At 38.0% G+C, this 20,470-nt stretch overlaps 1 protein-coding gene across 1 annotated transcript; it reads right to left on the reverse strand.

Moving 5' to 3' along the window:
* Nucleotides 1-273: 273 nt before the first annotated feature.
* Nucleotides 274-16,829, reverse strand: LOC150092330 (centromere protein V-like). Its single transcript, XM_090415078.1, has 3 exons — nucleotides 16,738-16,829; nucleotides 11,184-11,368; nucleotides 274-533 (listed from the first exon to the last, which is right to left on the reverse strand). The coding sequence occupies exons 1-3, from the start codon at nucleotides 16,827-16,829 to the stop codon at nucleotides 418-420; spliced, it is 393 nt and encodes a 130-aa protein (XP_090271204.1). The 3' UTR covers nucleotides 274-417.
* Between the last annotated feature and the right edge of the window lie 3,641 nt (nucleotides 16,830-20,470).

The following is a 20,470-nucleotide window of genomic DNA, read 5'->3' on the forward strand; positions in this document are numbered from 1 at the left end:
TGCATGAAGAGTGGTGAATGAGTGGAATAGATTGCCAAAATTAGTTGTGAATTCACTGACACTGAATAAGTTTAAGGAGAGGTATGATAGGTTTTGTGTGTATAATAGTTTGGGTCTCCCACAATAAGTCTCTGGACTTCATAGAGATATTGTATAATAATATTACTTATAAGAGACTTCCAGAATGTTCATCCATTAGCTGATTTTGAAATTTGGAAGCATAAGATACAGCATTTTAGTGCAAATTATGAAAGTGCATTTTAAGGAAGGTCATAACAAAAATACACTCATTTTATTGCAATAAAATATTTTACAGCTGGGTGGAAATATTAAGTGGACAATTTGCTCTGTAAAATTTACTGTAATTTTTGTACTTGCATCCTAGAATATGTTTCTCATAATTATACTGACAGTTTATTATGTAGAATATTCTGGGACTCCTTCTTTTATTGACTCTTCCCAATGGTCTCCATCAAAGTAAGATTTCTCAACATCATCCACAGTTCCAGGATCAAGGCAATAGTAATTCACACCTAGTGAAGAACATTTAAAAACAAATATATGTGCAATTTATTATAAAAATAGTCTAATAACTGTCAGTTGTCATACTAATATCACACTAATTCATAATTTAATAGTTCAGGCTAATTTATCTCACAAATGTATTTTTAACTGTTAATTACATACATTGCTTGGAAAGAAGTCAATGGACACCATAGTGTGAGGAACAAACAGCCATGGTGCCTACCTTAATAACATTTAGGACCTTTCCCTGTGATGACTTCAGCAATCCTACAGGACATACTTTCAAGCGTACAATAACAGTCGATGGGAATTTTGAACCATTCTTCCTGTAGGCATGTAATAAGATCATGGACTGTTATGAGGCAGAAGTCCTTTGACCTCATCCGATGCTCCAGTTCATCTCATAGATATTCAGGGCTGTGGAGGCTTGTCATGCAGTTACAGCAGCCTTATGACATAGTACACTGTCTTGCTGAGAGAGAGAGAGAATGGTCAGTTCTGTAGAAACACCACAAAGTAGGAAGCGATGCATTGTTCAGATACCTCTCGGAGTTCAATGTTCATGACACAACAAACACAGGTCCGAGGCCAAACCAGGAAAAACAGAACCATACCATCACCACCACCACCTCCAACTTTCATAGCTGGGGTTACACACTCTGGGGAGAGATGTTCACTGCACATTTACCACACACAGACACACCATCCATCTTCTCTGTAGAAGGTATAGCATGATTTGTTGCTCCATAATACAGCTTTTTTATGTTCCTTTCAATTTGCATTTACTAGTTTTTATGTCTTTCCGTAAATGCCTTGAAAAAGCCAGACAGTTTGCTCGTGAAACTGGTAGGCTATAATGTAAGTTTGTATTTTAATTATAAAACAACCAAATATGTTTAGTTTAATTCCTTTATAACTTAAATGTCTCAATCATGTCTCCCTCTCTTCCTCTTATTCAGAAACCTTTGCAAACTATATTCCCTCAATCTCTCTCTCTCTCTCATATCCCACATCCCAAAGACCAGTTATTATGACCTTAGTCAGTCTTCTCCTAGTCCCTTCCAACATATCTTCATCACATGAAAACCAGGGGACGAAATCTGCACACAATAATCCATATGAGGCCTGATCGAGGCATTATACAATGGAACCAGAACCTCTTAATTCTACAAGTTATTGTCCTCCTGCATCATTTCCATAATCTGATGTGATGTCTTCACAACTTGTGCAATGTGACCTCTGAATGTCAGATCGTTGTCCACCACCACTCCAAGGTCTATCTCCTCAACTCCCTTCAAAATTTCCCCTCCAAGTGTATACTTTAACACGTTTGCTGCCACACTACTTGGGCATAGTTTATTCCTGTACGCCAAGCAATTTCACTTCTTCAAGGTCAGTATGAGTAATCTCGTTGCTGGCGGTAATCGACATACGAGTATATTCGTAGTTAGCTTGTGTGGCTTATATACCATCTACGAGTATACACACTTTTGCTGCTAGCTCCACAAGCCAAGCATTTTCACTTCTTCAAGGTCAGTACGGGTAATCTCGTTGCCGGCAGTAAGCGTCATACGAGTATATTCGTAGCTGGCTTGTGAGGCACATATACCAACTACAAGTATACTCGTAGTTGGCAGCGAACGTGTTAAGTGTATACACTCCAAGTCTATCCCTCCCCCACTCAGTCAACTTCATCTGCTGTCTCTATTGCTCTCCTAACACCACCAATCACTCAGAGCTCTTTCATTTCCTCTCTTTAAAAGTTGATTTTCTCCAGTCCCACTCCCTAAACAGTGAAATCATCCTCCTGGGTGATTTCAACGTCCATAACACCAATTGGCTTTCCTCTTCCAGTCATACAGATCCTGCAGGCTGAAAGAGATGCTGAAACATTTGCAGTCACTAATGACCTCATGCAAATTGTTCAAAAACTGACCAGAATACCAGATAACCCAAACCACTCCCCAAATACCCTAGATCTCTTCCTTACTAATGACCCCTACAAATGCAGTGAATGTAGTAAGTCCCCTGGGTAATTCTGATCACAACTTAGTGCTTATCTCCTCCCCCATGCAACAATGCCTACACAGTTATTACTCCCACACAAGAATAGTTTGGCATTATAATAGTGCCAAATGGGACAGTCTCCGAGACTACTATGCTTCATTCCCATGGTTAGACTATTGTTTCCGGTCTTCCAGTCCAGGCACTGAACGCATCACCAAAGTGATCCTCGCTGGCATGAAAGCATATATTCCCACACTACTCAGACCTGCCGTCCCCTAACTAAACCCTGGTTCTCCAAAAAATGTGCCAAGGCAGTACAAATGAAAAATCAGGCATACCACAACTTTCTCAAATCAGTGAATGCATTCAATGCATTCACTGAAGCCCAAAACAAATGCAAGAAAACTATCAATACTTCCAAAACAGATTTTGAACGGGCAGGAAGCTTGCAGTCTGTCCAAATGGAAGCCGTGCCTTTTGGTCCCTTGCCAAGGCAATTGGCCATAACTTTTGCCCTACACTATTCCCACCTCTATCATATCCAGATGGCTCATTTGCAACATCACCCATAGAAAAAGCTAACCTCCTGGCATCACACTTTGCCTCCAATGCACACATAACTGACAATGGCAAATGCCCTCCCGTCATTCCAACTGCCCAACATACAATGTCACCTATATCCTTTTGCCAAAAAGACATCACAAACCTGCTGTCTAAATTAGACACAAAAATGTCTCCTGGCCCAGACGGAATTCCTCCAATTATTCTGAAGGTCTGTGCATCTGAACTAACTCCTATCCTATGTCACCTGTACACACTCTCTTACTCCACTGGTATATATCCCAAAACCTGGAAACTGGCCTATATTCAACCCATTCCTAAAAAGGGTGACAAATCACTGCCATCTAACTGCCGCCCTATCTCACTCACTTCAGTCCTATCTAAAGTAATGGAGAAAAACATCAACTCTCAAATCCTAATCTACCTTGAAGGTACCTGGCTATTAAGCAACCACCAGTACGGATTCTGCCAAAGCCGTTCAACAGATCTACTCTCATACATCACCCATCACTGGACAAGCGCTATGGAGAAATTCGGCGAATCCCAAGTAGTTGCACTTGATATCTCCAAAGCCTTTGACTGAGTCTGGCACAAAGGCTTACTAAGCAAACTTCCATCATTTGGACTGTCTCGGGACTTCTGCAGATGGATTGCCAGCTTCCTGTCTGGACGCACACTAAGTGTAATGGTAAATGGCTCCCTATCCTCCCACTATCCAGCTAATGCTGGAGTCCCACAAGGTTCAGTTCTCTCACCGACCCTCTTCCTTCTATACATCAATGACCTACTTCAGTTGACCTCTAACCCAATACACAGTTTTGCAGATGACGCCACACTACATTCCTCCCTTTCATTTGGTAAACCCTACCCTACACAACTCACTTCTTCCCACAGAACATCAACCACCACTGCCCTTAATTCCAACCTCCAAGTCATCCTCCAATGGGGCTCAGACAACCTTGTCAACTTCAATGCTAGTAAAATCCAGTTCTGTCTTATTTCTCACAAAAAAAAACTATTTTCCCCCAGCATTGTTTTCGATAACACTCAAATTCACAGACAAAATGAAATTTCTCTTCTCGGAATTACCTTGACATCAAGCCTCTTCTGGCATAAACACATCACAACCATTGCATCTTTAGCTTCCAAAAAACTAGGTTTTTCTCTTTTGCTCATGATGCTACTTCACCTCTAAATAGCTGTTAACACTATACAAGTCACAAATCCACCCAGCTCTCGAATACTGCTCTCACATCTGGAGTGGGGCTCCAAAAAGCTCCCTCAAAATGCTTGACTCAATACAGAGGAGAGCAATTAGACTAATAAATGACCCATCCCTCACCAACTCGCTCCCCCCACTTTCACATAGACGCTTGGCCTCTGCAATCTGCATATTCTATAAATACTTTCACGGGAAAGGTTCATCTGAAACAGCATCAATAATTCCCTCACCCTGTACCAAGCCCATTAGAACATGTACAGCTGCCGCCCAACATCCTTTTACAGTACACCTCGAAACCCACAGAACAAGTTTCTTCTCCTCCTCATTCATCCCTGCTACTGCAGTACTGTGGAACAGTCTTCCCACTGACATATTTCCCACGGAATACAATATACAGGCGTTCAAATCAAATGTAAACAAGTTTCTCCTTTCACAACCCATCACCCATATACGGTACTAACGTACTAAAGGTTGACCAGCTAACCTCCTGTATATGGGCCCAACATAAAAAATAAATAAAAATATATAAATAAAAAAAATACTTTGCATCCCATTGTTGCTTACCAAATTTCAGAACCTTACATTTGGCACCATTGAACTGACAGTTCCATACTGTTGCTCCTCGTATAATTTATTCAAGTAAAACCACAACATCTGATTGACTCACCACTCTTCCTAGTTTTGCATCATCTGCAAACAGTTTGTATATCACCAGTTAAACCTATTCCAATATACATCTTAACTACATCTCCCAATATTATTAACATACAAATTAAATAACAATGCAACCCACTAGTGACTTTCCTCTTTCAACATAGTGTCCCTGATATACATCTTGTTGACACCTATCCGACAGCCATTCACCTATCCAACTCACTAGTTTATCATCAAATCCCATCTGCTTGTGTCAAAGTCTATCATCAAATTCCATCTGATTGCCACACCAACTTCTGGTGTGGCAATCTATCAAAAGCCTTTGAAAAATCTAAGTATACACTCTATATGCATCTCCCTTGTCTGATGCATTCATCATCTTGTTATAGTACATAAGCAAGTTTGTAAAACACAACCTTCCTTTAATAAACCCATGCTGACAAGCAAAAAGAATATCATTGTTATCAACCCACTTTTGTATCCTATCTCTCACCAACCTCTCCAATATCTTAACTACAGTTCCTGATACACAAATCGGCCTAAAATTTGGTGCCTTAGCCTTTTCACCACATTTGTGAAAGTGGAATAATTTTGCCTTCTAATTTTGCCTTCTTTCTGCTCCTATAGGACTTATGCTGATACAAGACTTATTAAACAGGTAGGCCAAGGCTGATGTTAACTCCTTGGAACACTCATGGTGATATGTAATCACATCTATTGCTTTATTGAAATCTAGCTTACTTAACTCCTCATATACTTCTTGCTCACTTACCATTAAATCTTCTCATTTCACTACACTTGAGTTTCTGATTTCAAACTGAGGATGAAACATCCTGATAAACTGTTTGCTGAACAACTGCACTTTATTATTTTTTATTTATTTTTTTAATATCTGGTCCACACATGAAAGGCTGCAAGACCTATAGCACACTAGTGCTGTGTGTGCATGGGCAAGAGGAATAGGAGGAGGAGTCTGTTCACATTTTTCTTGAACAGCTGAGGGCCGTAATCTTTGAAGAAGGCAGAGTCTGGGGAGACTGTTCCAAAATACAGAAGTAAATGGAATTAAAGTGGAGGCAGTTAAGTTGGTTGAGTGAGTTTTAAGATGGACTATAAAAGGGTGTTGGTAGCAGTGGCTCTTGTTTTAATGATTTTGGAGAGTGGAGGAATAATAGTGGTCAATTCAGCAGTGCACTGTCCATGAAAGTATCTGTAAAAGAGGCACAAGGCAAAAACTGAATGTCTATGAGGGAGGGATCATTAATTAGCTAGATTGCTCAAATCTGGATAGAGAGAATTTTTGTGCACCATCCCAAATATGGGAGCAATATTCCATGACTGGGCAGATTTGGGCTTTGTATAGAGTTAGAAGCTGTGAAGTAGTGTCTTGTGCAAAAAATACACCAAGTTTTTTGACAGCTGCAGAAGTTATAGTTGAAGTATGGTTGTTCCAGGAAAGATCGGAGGTGCAAGTCAGTTGAAGAAGAGAAATCTGATCGTGTTTGGATATCTCAGTATTACTGAGGGTAAGGGGGGAGGTGCGAGTTCTTTCTTGTGAGAGATCAGACAGAACTGAGTTTTGGTGGCATTGAAGTTTACAAAATTATCCTTGCCCTGCTGGGATATAGCCAGGAGATTTGAGTTTAGGTCCCTGGTGGTGGTGGTGGTGGTGGTAGATCTTGAGCACTAACAGGTTTGTTGAATGAAAAGGAGGAATGGAGTGTACTGTTGTCAGCAAAGCTATGGATAGGACTGGAAGCCAGTGAGAGAAGGTGGTTTATATACAAGAGGAAGAGAATGGGTGAAAGAACAGAACCCTGAGGTATTCCTGCATTGGTCGGGAAATTTGAGGAGAGTAAGCTCTCCACCATGACGTGTGCAACAAGTGAGAAAGTTGGCGATCCAGTTGCAGAGTAGGAAAGGCAGACCATAGGATGGCAGTTTGGTGAGTAGGCCCCTGTGCCAAACCTGATCAAATGCCTTTGAAATGGTGAGGGCAAACACGTGAGTTTCTCCAAATTTCTCCGTGGCCTGAGTTCATAGGTGGGTGGTGAAAGCAAGATCGGCTGTTGATCACGAGTGGCAGTCCTCTACATCCTATGAAACATTCACCAAATATCCCCATTTCATCCATTAACAGCATCTTATCATAATCATTCTTCTTTCTCCTTGCCACATATTGAAAAAACCTACAAGGGTTTTTCCTTGATCTGATTGACTAATTTCTGCTCATACTGCACAGACTGTTGTCCTCACCAACTGAGTCACTCTCTTGAGTTCTTTATCTACATGCAAATTATTGCTATTAATCATCTTGTGCTGCATCCAAAGTGTGCCTTCTTCTTCTTCTTCCAGATTTTTATAAGAGCCAGTGTGGCCAGTAAGATTTTGCAGATGACAAGAGAGATTTTGCAAGGTAGTAAGTGTGAAAGACAATGTAGCCACCTACTGGATGTAGTGGGTTGCCATCCTTATGTATTTTAGGAAGACTATAGAGACCAGGCAGACAGGCATTATGAATTCATAACCTCTCAACAGTAGTGGTATTCTGCTAGTAATTTATTTAATTTAATGATTTGGCTTTTTGTTGGATACCTGCTGATAACACTGTAGGTTGATCTATCTCTTTATAAGATATTAATTTTACAATTATACTCGGTGGTATTCATGACAATGATGGTATTACCTTTGACAGCCTTCATGGTGACAATGTTGGTGTTCTGGCACAGGGAGAGAAGAGCTGGTACTTCTGAGAAGGGTATATTTAAAGGCAGTGGTTTTGCTTTGTATAGAATTTGAACAAAATACTATGATATGTAAGTAAGATATACATATTCCTTGTACTCTCCCGTATCAAGTGCGCTATTGAATGTGAATCCAAGAACCAGATGTAGCCACTTGTTTTGAATATCTTAATAATTTGTAATCCCATGGGTCATGTTGAATTTTCAGTTTGTTGGAAGTCAACTTTACTGGCAGATACAATCACTCATCCTCCCACATCATTCATCATCAAGAGTCTTGTACATAGAGCTCAATTTAGCTCGGAAACTGTCTTCCTTCCTACCATTTACAAAGGATACATTACCACCTCTTTCCTTACCAGGTGTCTATAAGTACCCTGCTCATATCATCATTGCTATTTTGGAGAAACCAACCATTCTGCCCTGATTAGAACTGAAAAAACATCAAGACTATTACAATTTTGGAATCTGATCGGCCTTGCTCCTCATGCTATTGACACTAGGCACAGAGTTCTTTAGAACCAGACAAAACTTTTTCATTCCAGCAAATTCAAATGTGATCATCTTTTCCTTGAAACATGTGAAATGCTATGAAATCATTTGAACTTCAACCAATCGGACTGCATACAAATCCAGGTTTTAGGAAGTACTCACTATTAATTGTTCATAATTTTTTTTTAATTACACACCTTTCTACAATAGTTCCTTTGAATGCTAATAGTGTAATCATATACTTCAGCTGTGACCGAGACACAAGCTAGCATATGCATGATTTATGAGTCATTATTGTGATTCATGATTCGAATGTAGTTAACAGTCTGTCTCCTTGATGATGTCCATGTAGTGTTGGATGAAATACATTATTATTATTATTATTATTATTATTATTATTATTCAGGCCTCCATGGAGTCAAAAGACTCATCGTGGGAGGTCCTTCCTAAGAACATAAAGTCTGTCATCGAGGGGAGGTTCCCCCTAAGAAACACAAAGTCTATCATACCACTCCTTAAACTCATTGACCGTTCTCGCCCTCACCACTCTATCAGGCAATGCATTCCACGGCTCAACCACCCTCCATGCAAAGAAACCACTCCTCACCCTCTTGCTCACAGTTTCCTTTCGTAACTTCCAGGGATGGCCTCTTGTCATCACTCCTTCCCGCTGATCAACCAAGCGAAAGAACTCCCCAGTGTCAACCCTGTAACCACCTCTCAACAGTTTAAAAGTCTCAATCATATCACCTCTCCTTCTTCTATCCACCAAACTCTGCAGTCCACATTCTCTCAACTGATCCTCATAACTATCCTTGTACAGTCCTGAGACCATCTTTGTCATCCGTCTTTGTATCTTTTCCACAGTTAATTTATCCCCTTCAAATCCTGGGGACCAAATCTGAGAACAATAATCCAAGTTTGGTCTGATCAGAGACTTATACAACGGAATGATAACCCTCTTATCTCTGCAGGTCAGTGTCCTTTTCATAATTGCAGCAATCCTCTGTGTTACCTTCACCACCTTTGCAATATGTCCCCTAAATTTCAGGTTAGTCAACTGCTATGATGAAATACTGCTTCCTACATCTGCATACCAGTTTTTATGTTATTAACAAACCTGGAATGTTCCATAGCTTTAAATAACAGTAGTGTCTGGGCAATTATTTGTAGATAGTGTATATTGGAGTTATTGATTAATATTCTATATAATTTTTGTTATATGTGTAAACTGTGAAAGTTATTTAAATATATCTAGTTCACATTCCATTAAAACTTTTTAATGATATATTTAGATATATACCTGTCTTTATGAGGGGCAGGGAAAGGAATAAACACTGCATTACATAATTTATTTGGTGAATTCACAATAAACTGAATCTGCTTAACATATGAAAAGTAAAATGTAAAAGAAAAGTAAATGTTTCAAGTAATATATGTAGAAAACAGCGAAAACTTTTTTTGTTTGTTTTATACATCTACAACTCACATTTCTTCATTATAATCACTAACAATTTGGATCACCTACTTCCCTTCATGCATGTGGTATGAAGAAATCTGCAAAGGGGTATTTCTGACTATCAGTAAAGAAGCAGCTTATGAGGCATAAAATCTAAATTGTCTGAAAAATGCCTGCACAGGAGAGCTCTTTGATTTAAGTGAAGACATCCAAGTCACAGTTTGTATCAGATATAGGCAGATGTTTCAATTTTTTCTTAGTTGCATTGTTTCAGAAGTCACTAGAAAGAGTCTGCCATATGTGAGTACAATACAATGGGAAGACCATAGTGAGATTTTTGTAGCACAGTGCCTCTTATTGGAAAAAATCAAACTGTTGCCTCTCTAGTCTTACTGTGATTCATGTAATTTGAAACAATTTCAAATTCAGAGGTATTAAAAGTAAATGAAACATCACCATCACAACTTAGTTGTGATGATACCTAAAAGATAAAAAGATAGGTAGAACAGCCAACATCTGCATATCAGAGCACCAGAATTACATTCTGTTTTCTACCACTATGACCGTTAAGGATTAGAAGACCATGCCTGAATAACTGGCACAGGATCCAGTGGAAAAAAGCCACCTTACTCCACTGAAGCCAATTTAAATTCGAGAGGCTTTTCCTCGAATCTACTGCCACTCTTATCAACTATCCTAACCTTAACAAATATAGTTGTATCAAACTTCCCCCTCATATGGGAAACCCTCATCAGCAGACAGTCAGCCCAACAGCCATGAACACCCAACCAAAGCCAATGGGTGGCATAATTACAGGACTTTAGATCATCTTGTGTCTCTCCTGTTCCATCTTTGTTACTGAAGTGTGCCTACATGCATGTGTTTAATACCAGCATATTAATCCCTGAAGATGCTGATTTAACTTTGGCAAAATATAGAAAGTAATAATTAAATATTTCTAATTATTGGCGCACTCAGGATTTAATCTTGGAGGGGGCCAAGTAGCCATGATTTAATCTTGGGAGGGTGGGGTGAGTTGAGTAGACGATTTGAGAATACACACTACACGTTGCATACGACCTATGACTGAGCATCTGTAGTGATCGCCAATACATGATACCCGTGATCTTTGGCCCGGCTTGGGCAAACAAAGTATCGCCTGAGCACTACTTCGTTCGCCTTGCGTTCACAATGCCCGTGATTACCGAGAGCCAGAGGTATTACTACCTTTATGTGACTGCTAATTCATAAGTAGTATAGAAATAGAAGACACAACACAACATAAATAAAAAAATTAAAAAAAAGAATTTTAATTAGGAAAAGATTTTTGGAAATTTTTTCTAGTCTTTTTTTTCCTTTTTCTTTTGGGGAGACCAGGGCCCCTTGGCCTCCCCCCCCCCCTCCCTGGGTGTGCCAATGTTATCTAGTCTGCATTGCTAATTTCCTTAAACAACAGAATGCTAAGTTTTATTTATGGATTTCTATTAAGAACAGCACAAAAAAATGCAATTATACTTACTAATTCCATCAGGATTAGAACGAGGTTTATAAAAACTTTGGACTCCACACGTTTTACAGAAATAATGTTGGGCTTGTTTGCTATTAAATGTATAGCAACTTAGATTTTCTTTTCCTTTTGTAATCAGGAATTTTTCTTTGGGGACTATAAATTGATTTAGTTGCTTCTTTGTACAGATGGAACAACTGGGGAAAAAATGTATAACTAATTAAGAAAAAAATATAGGATTTAATAATAAATTTTTATAATATTTGATGAACCAAATATTCGAAAAAAGATAAAATATCCACTTATTTCACCCAGTTAGTAACTTAATATTCAGGCTGAGAAACCAAGATCTATAGTTATGATTAACAGCATTCCAAGCCCGCAGTTTCTAGTGTTAATAAATGCACTATGTTACTTTGAAGTGTGGAGGTGCAGGTTCGTATTTTATTGATGGAACCGTGCTCTTGGTGGATGAAATTTGAGATCCTGTGGGTAATGGCTAAATAGATGTCTCAATAAATTTAGTTTAATCCTTTATCCAAGTGTAAGCAAACAACGTTTATGCCTGAAGTATCTTCAGGACTGAGGCAACTTGTAGTAAAGGTGGACCAAGCTCTCATCATCCTTGTCTCAGTATCTCCCATAATGCAAAGCACATCTCCTTGCAGACATGTATAATGCTATGGATTAAGGGAAGGGCCACTACCCAGACTGGTTTCAACCTTTATCGAGGTCTCGTCAGTGGGAGCCAGACCCAGAAGTGGTGATAGTAAGGCAGAAGCAATGGAAAGGTCATATTTACCTATATGAGTTGCGAAAAGGTGTACCACCTTATTATTAAATTACTCTGGATTTAGACAAAGATGTTGAACATTTATTTTCCACTTGGTTAGACTATAATAAATTTAGTTTAATCCTTTATCCAAGTGTAAGCAAACAAAGTTTGCACCTGAAGTATCTCCTGGACTGAGGCAACTCGTAGTAAAGGCAGACCAAAATTATAATGATTACATTCTAACCAAGTGGAAAATAAATTTCCAACATCTTTCTCTAAATCCACAGTAATTTAATAATAAGGTGGTACACCTTTTGGCAATCTCTCCATTGCTTCTGCCTTATTATCACCACTTCTGGGTCTGGCTCCCACTGACGAGACCTCAATAAAGGTCGAAACCGGTCTGGGTAGTGGCCCTTCTCTTAATGCATAGCATTATACATGTACGCAAGGAGATGTGCTTTGCATATGGGAGATACTGAGACAAGGAGTGATGAGAGCTTGGTCCACCTTTACTACGAGTTGCCTCAGTCCTGAAGATACTTCAGGTGCAAACTTTGTTTGCTTACACTTGGATAAAGGATTAAACTAAATTTATTATATTCTAACCAAGTGGAAAATAAACTTTCAATAGATGTCTCAAGTTTAGAGAGCACATTTCAGTGTAGCAAAAACTACAGCATACTACTCTTATAATAAGAGCACACTGAAAACTAAGGATAAAGAGATATAAAGCAATGATCAGATCACCTGTGGACTACTGCATGAAAATTTGGTCATCTGGTTTCTCCTGTGATGCTGGAACTTGGGAGAAGGTCCAGAGATGATTGACTAGGGTGATATCAAGACTTTGGAATGCTAGTTATGTTGAGAGTTTACAGGAATATAAATCACTGAAAGCAGTAATTTATGTTCCTGTAATGATTGCACTACTTAAATTAAGACATGATTTTCAAGGTGCTCGTATTTTTGCCTTTTATTAGTGCCATTTTATGATTCCTTTTCTACTATCAAGTCAATGTAAAAAAAAAAAAAAATTTCTTTAAATAGTATAGCACCAAGATTCACCACTTCTGGGTCTGGCTTCACGTATGTACTTTGAGGATGAAATGTGATGAAAGTATATATTTTTTGAAAATGGTTCATTAGGTTAGTGCAACACATGTGTGGGAGAATATGAAGGATGCGTTTATGGAGAGACTACAAATTATCAGTAAAGAGGAAATAAACTGACAGAATAAAATTGAATGTGATTAAGGTCTGAAAGACAGTACAAATGATGGAACAAACGCAAACAAGATTTCAGGAGAGAAAGAAAGAATGACAGAACAAAAGCGAGTATGATTGTCATGAATTAAGGAATAAAAGAAAGCAAGACTTCTAGAGCAAAAGAAATATGAATGACAGAATGAAAATTAGTGAGACTGTGAAAGCAAAAGAGAGTATGATTGCCAGGATACAAAATTTGAAGGAGTTGATCAGAATGAGACATGAAATGAGGAATATGCACTGTGAGATTACATTTAGTGGATAGGAATAAAAGAATGTGAAAGGATGGAATGAAGGAAAGTAAAGAAAAAGAAGTGAGGAATAACTGAAGAATTGCAACATATAAAGAAATTATTAAAGATGAATTAGAGGGTCCAAACTAAAATGGTGGATGAACAAGGTAGCTGATGTTTTGGATATGAGAAATATTTTATTATTATTATTACATGACACCTCCAGGAAGTCCAAGGATTCATCATGGGGAACACTCTACTCTACTTCACTAAATACTTCTCACTGTCTCCACTACTACTTAATTCTTCTACTACGACACTACTATCAATGCCATCTACAATTCATCATCATCACCAACAACAGTATTTTTTGTCTGTAAATTGCATGTGTTCTCATGGTCAATCTGCCTGTATGCAGGATGAAAAACCAGAGTTTCCAGGAAAAATAAATGAGATAAAGAGTGAATACTGATTGTGGGAAAAAAAAAAAAAATTGGTGAGACAGAAGGAGAATGTGAAAATGGATATGAGGTTATTGAGAAGAGTGAAAGATAACAGTGTGATAGGAAAGGTGTCAATGTATGACAATGTACAATAAAAGGTACGACAATGACAAGTTCAGATGATGAGTAAGAATCATGAATGGGATGTTGGCAGTGCTGTGCTATACAAATAAAAAGGAGTGCAGTTTGATAATGTGTATTATACACTTGAGGGAAGGATGGATTTTTAAAAAGGTGATGGACTGCATTTAAATAGATTTTGTGTGAGTCAACTAGAGAGAGACGGTTGCTAGAATGAAGTGTCACCTGAACAAGGGATCAAAGGAAAAAAGAGGTGATGTAAAAGATCAGGAGAGTAGAACAGATGAATCTGAAGCACTTGTGAATGGAGAGAATAGCAGTGTAATAGCATAGGAATGCAAGATGAACAGGGAAATGGGAGGAGGGGAAAGGAAATATGTCATAAGGAGAGTAGAAGTTGGAAGTAGTAGTGAATGTGTGTGGGTATGGTCAGCACAGGAATGTGATGGCTTGAGATGAAAGCGGAATAGTTCAGTCCGAAGAGATATACGGAGTACTTGGTGATAAAGGTGACTGGGAATGGCGGGTATGGAAAAAAGGTGTCACACCTTATTATTGTAATAATAAGGTGTGACACCTTTTGGCTCCTCGTATATGTAAATATGACTTCTGCTGGCTCCCACTGATGTGCTTTAGCGTTGAAGTGGTTGTTGCACTGCGATATGAGAGGCTCTGCTTGGGGGTGGGCTTTGCCTGTCTCTGAGTGGGGGTCACCACTGAATTTATGGCTCTGCTCGGTGGTGGAGGTGAGTCTGCCATTGGGAAGAGCCAACACTGAGGGTTCCTCTCCATGGCAGGGTGGGCCTCTCACTGAGTAAAATGATCCTTCAGATCACTCACATTTGCTGAGTTTAGAGTGATCTGGGGGATCACCTGAGTTTTTGGAGACTTCCCTTCAATTATATAGCGAAACCGGTCTGAGTAGTGACCCTTCCCATTATGCATAGCATTATATATGTCCATAAGATATGTGCTTTGCATTATGGGACTAAGGCAAGTGATGTGAAGTCATTAGCTTCTATATACGAGGTGCCCAATCCTGAAGTTACTTCAGACGCAAACTTTGTTTTCTTACACTTGGATAAAGGATTAAACCAAAAATATAATTTCTTGGCATCTTTAATTTATAGTATAACCAAGTGGAAAAACTTCCAAGAATTCATTGACAATTTCAGGCTACTAAGTGTCTTTCATTGCTTACACTGTCTTGCTATCACATTCTGAATCATGTGAAATAATTAAATTAGGCAATTCTAGCATCGATGTAAGGGTGGATTAGATTCATGAGAGAAACTTTATGACATGAGCTGGATAGGAAATGCCTTTTTTATTTCTAGTGTTGCATATAGTTAGAAAAAAAATCGCAATCTTCCCCAAGCACTTTTTTTTCCCCCTGGTTCATGTTACACCATCAGAAAAACAAAATGATGAGATATCTTTTCAGCTTCATTTCTTCAACTATGTGTGTTGATCATGTTTTATCTCAAATCATTTTGAAAATTAAGTATTGTTAATGTCTTTTTTTAATGTAAAAATTACTGCCGCAAAATTGAAAATTAAACACAAAATAAAGCATATAGTGGTGTATTCAAACAGAAAACAGTACTCTAACTGGTGTGCCTTATTCATGTTCAGATCAATTATATATTTACAACAAAAATTCCACTCCCAAGAGCCCAGGATGATTTGTGAAGGGGGGGGGGGACACTAAGAGGAAAATGCAAGCAGAAATTATGCAGTTAGTTACAAGTGCATATGGAAAAGGTATTTAAATAAAGCTATTTATGTATATTGTCATACTTTCTTGTCGATTTTTTTTTTCTCCAAACACCTATCCATATCCCCTTGTAAAGTATGCTAGTAAGCATTTAGAGAGAAAACTATAAAGCATGCAGAATGAGCCTCCGTAGCTCAGTCAGTATAGATGAAATCCTTTGGTCAGAAAGACCTAGATTCGATTCCCGTCAATCACGTAAGGAACCTTTATCTGGTCTCTTTCAAGTAAAGGTGAGTTAGTCGGTGTCATATGGAGGTAGGGTTTTTTTTTGCCAGCCTGGTTGGACAAGTGGTTAGCATATCTGCTCTCCAGCCAAAAGGCTATGGGTTCGAATCCAGCCGTGGGCATGGATAATTGTAATTGTCTGTGGAAATACTAGAATTAGTGGTGGTTGGCGGTAGATGGCGTTGGTGTAGTTGCAGTCCGTTGGTGGATTGAGTAGTGGCGACAGAGTTGTAGAGCAGGTGCCCTCCCTCTATGAGTCTTGGACTTCCTGGGGGTGTCAAATAATAATAATAATAAGGAGAAGAAGAATTAACGCAAGTACCCATCCACCTCTCCTTGTATAATTAAAAAATTTACATATACGGAACTAATTTCACATTTTATATGAAGTCGAGAAGCAAGTTTCAATCTCTAAAATTGTTTTGTGGTTCTTTCATCATCCAGAGGTAAGCAATTTGTTTTTATGAAAATTTCGCTGCCCGGAATTTCCCTCCGATTACGTTATTCTGGATAACATCTGTTCTCAGCTTTGCTGCCACAAAAAATAAATGAAATAAAAAATAATTTTTGAGATGTTTTAACGATATTATTTGTTTATGTAAAAGAGTCATCCTTCATATCAAAATAATACCAAAGAATATTCCCGTACTCGAATGCAGTGAAAAATAAATAAAAAAATAAAAATAAATAACTCAGCACTGACTTGCAAATACATAGCTTTAATTTACGAGAAGCCCACACTTCGAAACGCACTGCGCCACAGTGGCAACCACCTGCATGTTTTTGAAGCGCCATATTAACCCAGTGTGAAACAGCTATCAGATAAACAGCTTCTCGAACAATCTGTTTCTTGTTTTCGAATATTCATTAATTTAATGTAATCATTTTAATCGTAATATTAAATGGATATTTTGCTTTTAGTCAATATATAAAATTTTAAAAAACCACTTTAAAAAAAAAAAGATCTATGCTTAAAATACCGAAAAAATTACGCACTATAAATTTAAGTAGTGGAGGAATTCATATTTCGTCTTCTTTTGGGGATGTTGCTACTACAGTAGTCTGGAATTACGGCCAAGCACCAAAGGCTACGCAGACAGTGTTTTATGCAGTGGCGCACTCAGGATTTAATCTTGGAGGGGGCCGAGCGCTCAGGATTTAACCTTTGGGGGAGGCCGAGTTGAGTAGACGTTTTGCGAATACACACTACACATCGCATACGACCTATAACTGAGCATCTGCAGTGATCGATAATTTAAGTAGCACACATTTAAGTAGCTAATTTAATTAGGAAAAGATTTTTGGAAATTTTTCTAGTGTTTTTTCCTTTTCTTTGGGGAGTTTCCGGGCCCCTTGTCCTCCCCCCTCTGGGTGCGCCACTGGTTTTATGTATTCGTATGTTAACTGCATGTACTTTGGCCAGTTTGAAAACCTTCGTAGCTCAGTCAGTACTGACGGCGCCCTTAGACTGAAAAGAACCTGGGTTCGAATTCTGGACACGAAGAACATATAAAGGGCACTTTCGTCTGAAACGTTTTACCATTTGCTGTTTTATCAATGTAATTTATTTCAATTATTTTATTTATTAAATGAAAACCTAAAATAAATCTGCTAACGCTATTTATTCCCCCAAGGGAGCAGGCGAAAGGCCATTTAGCACAAGCTAGGTTTTGGAAACTAGGGAGCTAACCTAAGCTGACCATATTTCTTTGAGACAAAAACAGGACATTGGGATGGCAAAAACGGTATATGGGGGTTATGTAATATTCTGTATTCATGAAAACGTAAGACGGTAAAAAAAACTTTTATTCCATAAACACATTATTATTCCATTAGTTTTTTTATTACCTACATGTTAATAATAATAATAATAATTTTTTAATATGTATTTATTTATTGATTGCTAAAATATTTATACATACAATAAACATCTTGTGTGACATTGCACCTTATAATTTTACAGAGTTCAGCACTAAGTGCTGCATTTCCTACATTGGATTTCAATTAAAATTTTTAATAATACTTTTTTGCCTTTATATTATGTTTTAACAACACATGTTCTTCTAATATTAACAATGAAGATTATACGGAATTTTTTGTATAATTTTTTATTTTATTTTTATTTATTTATTTTTTATTTTTTAAGTTTGAGAAAGAGTGATTATACATACGAATTTCTGCATTTGCTTATAAGGATTACTTGTAGATGAGTGAGGCAAGTTAATCCCACCTACTTCGAAGCTTGGGTTAGCTTTTATGAAGAGAGTGGGATTTAGCCTTCACTATTTGTGTTGTTGCTACTGTTTATGTATGGGATGTAGGCATTGGATGCTGGTGATTTGTGATGTGTATATTAGTGTTAATGGTTTCTTAACTTCGTTGGTATATTTTCCAGAGTTCGTTTTTTAATGTTCTGAAGTTATCTACGTGTTTTAACTTCCTTGGTAGGTTGTTGAATTGCTTGGGTATCTGATGCGCTCTCACAAAAGAACCGTATGAGTTGTTGAAGGATGTGGGGATGTAGAGAGTTGTTGTAGGTCGTGTTATACGATATGTGTCTCTGTTGTTCCGATAGGTGATGTTGAAGTAATTCCTTGTTAATGTCATGTAGTGTTTCAGGTTTTTAATGCTCAGAATTCTGTGTATCGCCATGTGCTTGTCAGATATTGGTTGTTGCGTGTAAGTTGTCCAGATCACTGTTGACACGATTTTCCTGTGTAGTGTTTCTAATTTTGTTAGGTGGCTGTTTGATGTATTTGTATAGACTGATATTCCGTATATGAGTAGGGATTCGCAGATACCGTGATATAGGAGTTTTTTTTTTTTTTTTGTTGGGTGGAATAATGTCTTTAACTTGGAAGAGTTTTGCTGCGATGATCCGGAGTTTGGTGTGTAGGTATTCTATATGTTTTGTCCATTTAAGGTGGGAATCTATGTAGAGACCGAGGTATATTAATAATAATAATAATAATAATAAATGCCTGAGCTCAAAAATTAGCCTAAAATTTGATTATTACAAGTTTTGAAGGGAACTGAAGCTGTTTGTTAAAAGAAGCCTACATTGCCTTATTGGATTGTTTTTCCATAATACTAGACTGCATGAAACACCACTAAATTCAATTCTGGTCGTCGAGTAGAGGAACTTTTTCTAGGCCAGTTTTTAGCTGATGTCCGAATTAGTCGAGTTTTATCTTAGGCATGTGGGTTTCTTCTTAGGAATTTATGCTTTTAATGTCGCAGCTCAAACTGAGCATGGAACCAGTGGCGGTTCCATACTATCTCACAAAACAATAGTGTTCAGATTTGGTCACGAGATGGCGGCATATTTCTACGTTTCTAACGTACTTTTTTCCAAGGTATTTCAAATCGTCATTAACCCTGAACTCAACTATCATTGATGACCTAAGGTATTCGACCAACTGGAGCAATTGCACCTCTCCAGTATAAAATAAAAATTCCTGTTTTATAATCGCTCTTCTTAAATTTTTATATTTTTATCTAAAAACCTTTATTTTCTTGTTTGTAATACAATACCGCTCGATAGTATTTTATACAATTCATTTGTAGCGATAGCTGTATTTTGCAATAGTCAATATGCTGTGCAAGCTAGGTTTAGTATCAGTAGTGGCTAGCATACTCAACGCTGGAGCTGCATTCAATGCAGACTGCGCCAAATCGCTTCCTAGTGGGGATAACGTAGTTGCGGGTGACGCGTGACGTAATTTACGTGCAGTTTGGGATGGTTGCATTGCAGTCCAAGATACACGAGCACAAACAACACGAATTAACATTGTTGTCGTTATCTTTGGGAAATATTGTGCGGATTTTCTTTTTTCTATTTAATTCTAGCATTTAATTTATATCTTGGTAGAAATAAACGAATAGAAGAATTCTGTTAAATATTGTTAAATTCCGCTATATTTTAGTTTTATTAATGATATAAATTTTTCAATCAAAATAATAAAAAAATCAGCTAACGCCTTTTAATCCCTAATAGGGAGTAGGCGAGGCCTTTATACCCTATCTAGCTTTTGGAGACTGAGTGGGCAGTTCAATCTCTACCTGTAGCCAATCAGAGATAGTGGCCCATGTCTATCACTAATTATAGAACCGGTCAAAGAAAGGCTTAGAAAACGTTCCTCCATTCGGCGACTAGACTTGAACTTCGAGCGACCAAGCGCAGAGGACGCAAGCGCCACTTCTACTGAATTTTTTCAATCCATATTAATTTTTTTTTACTTTTATTGCTACAGCCCTTACGAGCCCCCACTGCATGAAATTCACACTATCTCACAAAACAATAGTGTTCAGATTTGGTCACGAGATGGCGGCATTCTACGTTTCTAACGTACTTTTTCCCGAGGTATTTCAAATCATCATTAACCCTGAACTCAACTATCATTGATGACCTAAGATATTCGACTAACTTCCTGCCG

This window comes from Typopeltis vanoorti, chromosome 26 (assembly GCF_054136105.1).
Source record: "Typopeltis vanoorti isolate ZY-2024b chromosome 26, IOZ_Tvanoo_1.0, whole genome shotgun sequence".
Taxonomy (NCBI): Eukaryota; Metazoa; Arthropoda; class Arachnida; order Uropygi; family Thelyphonidae; genus Typopeltis; species Typopeltis vanoorti.

Coding starts and splice junctions, on each gene's coding strand:
- LOC150092330 (XM_090415078.1), bottom strand. CDS start 16,829: ATGGCGCTTCAAAAACATGCAGGTGGTTGCCACTGTGGCGCAGTGCGT. Junction 11,369..16,737: donor TTAAAGCTATGTATTTGCAA/GTCAGTGCTGAG, acceptor TTTTTTCCCCAG/TTGTTCCATCTGTACAAAGA. Junction 534..11,183: donor TTCTAATCCTGATGGAATTA/GTAAGTATAATT, acceptor GTTCTTCACTAG/GTGTGAATTACTATTGCCTT.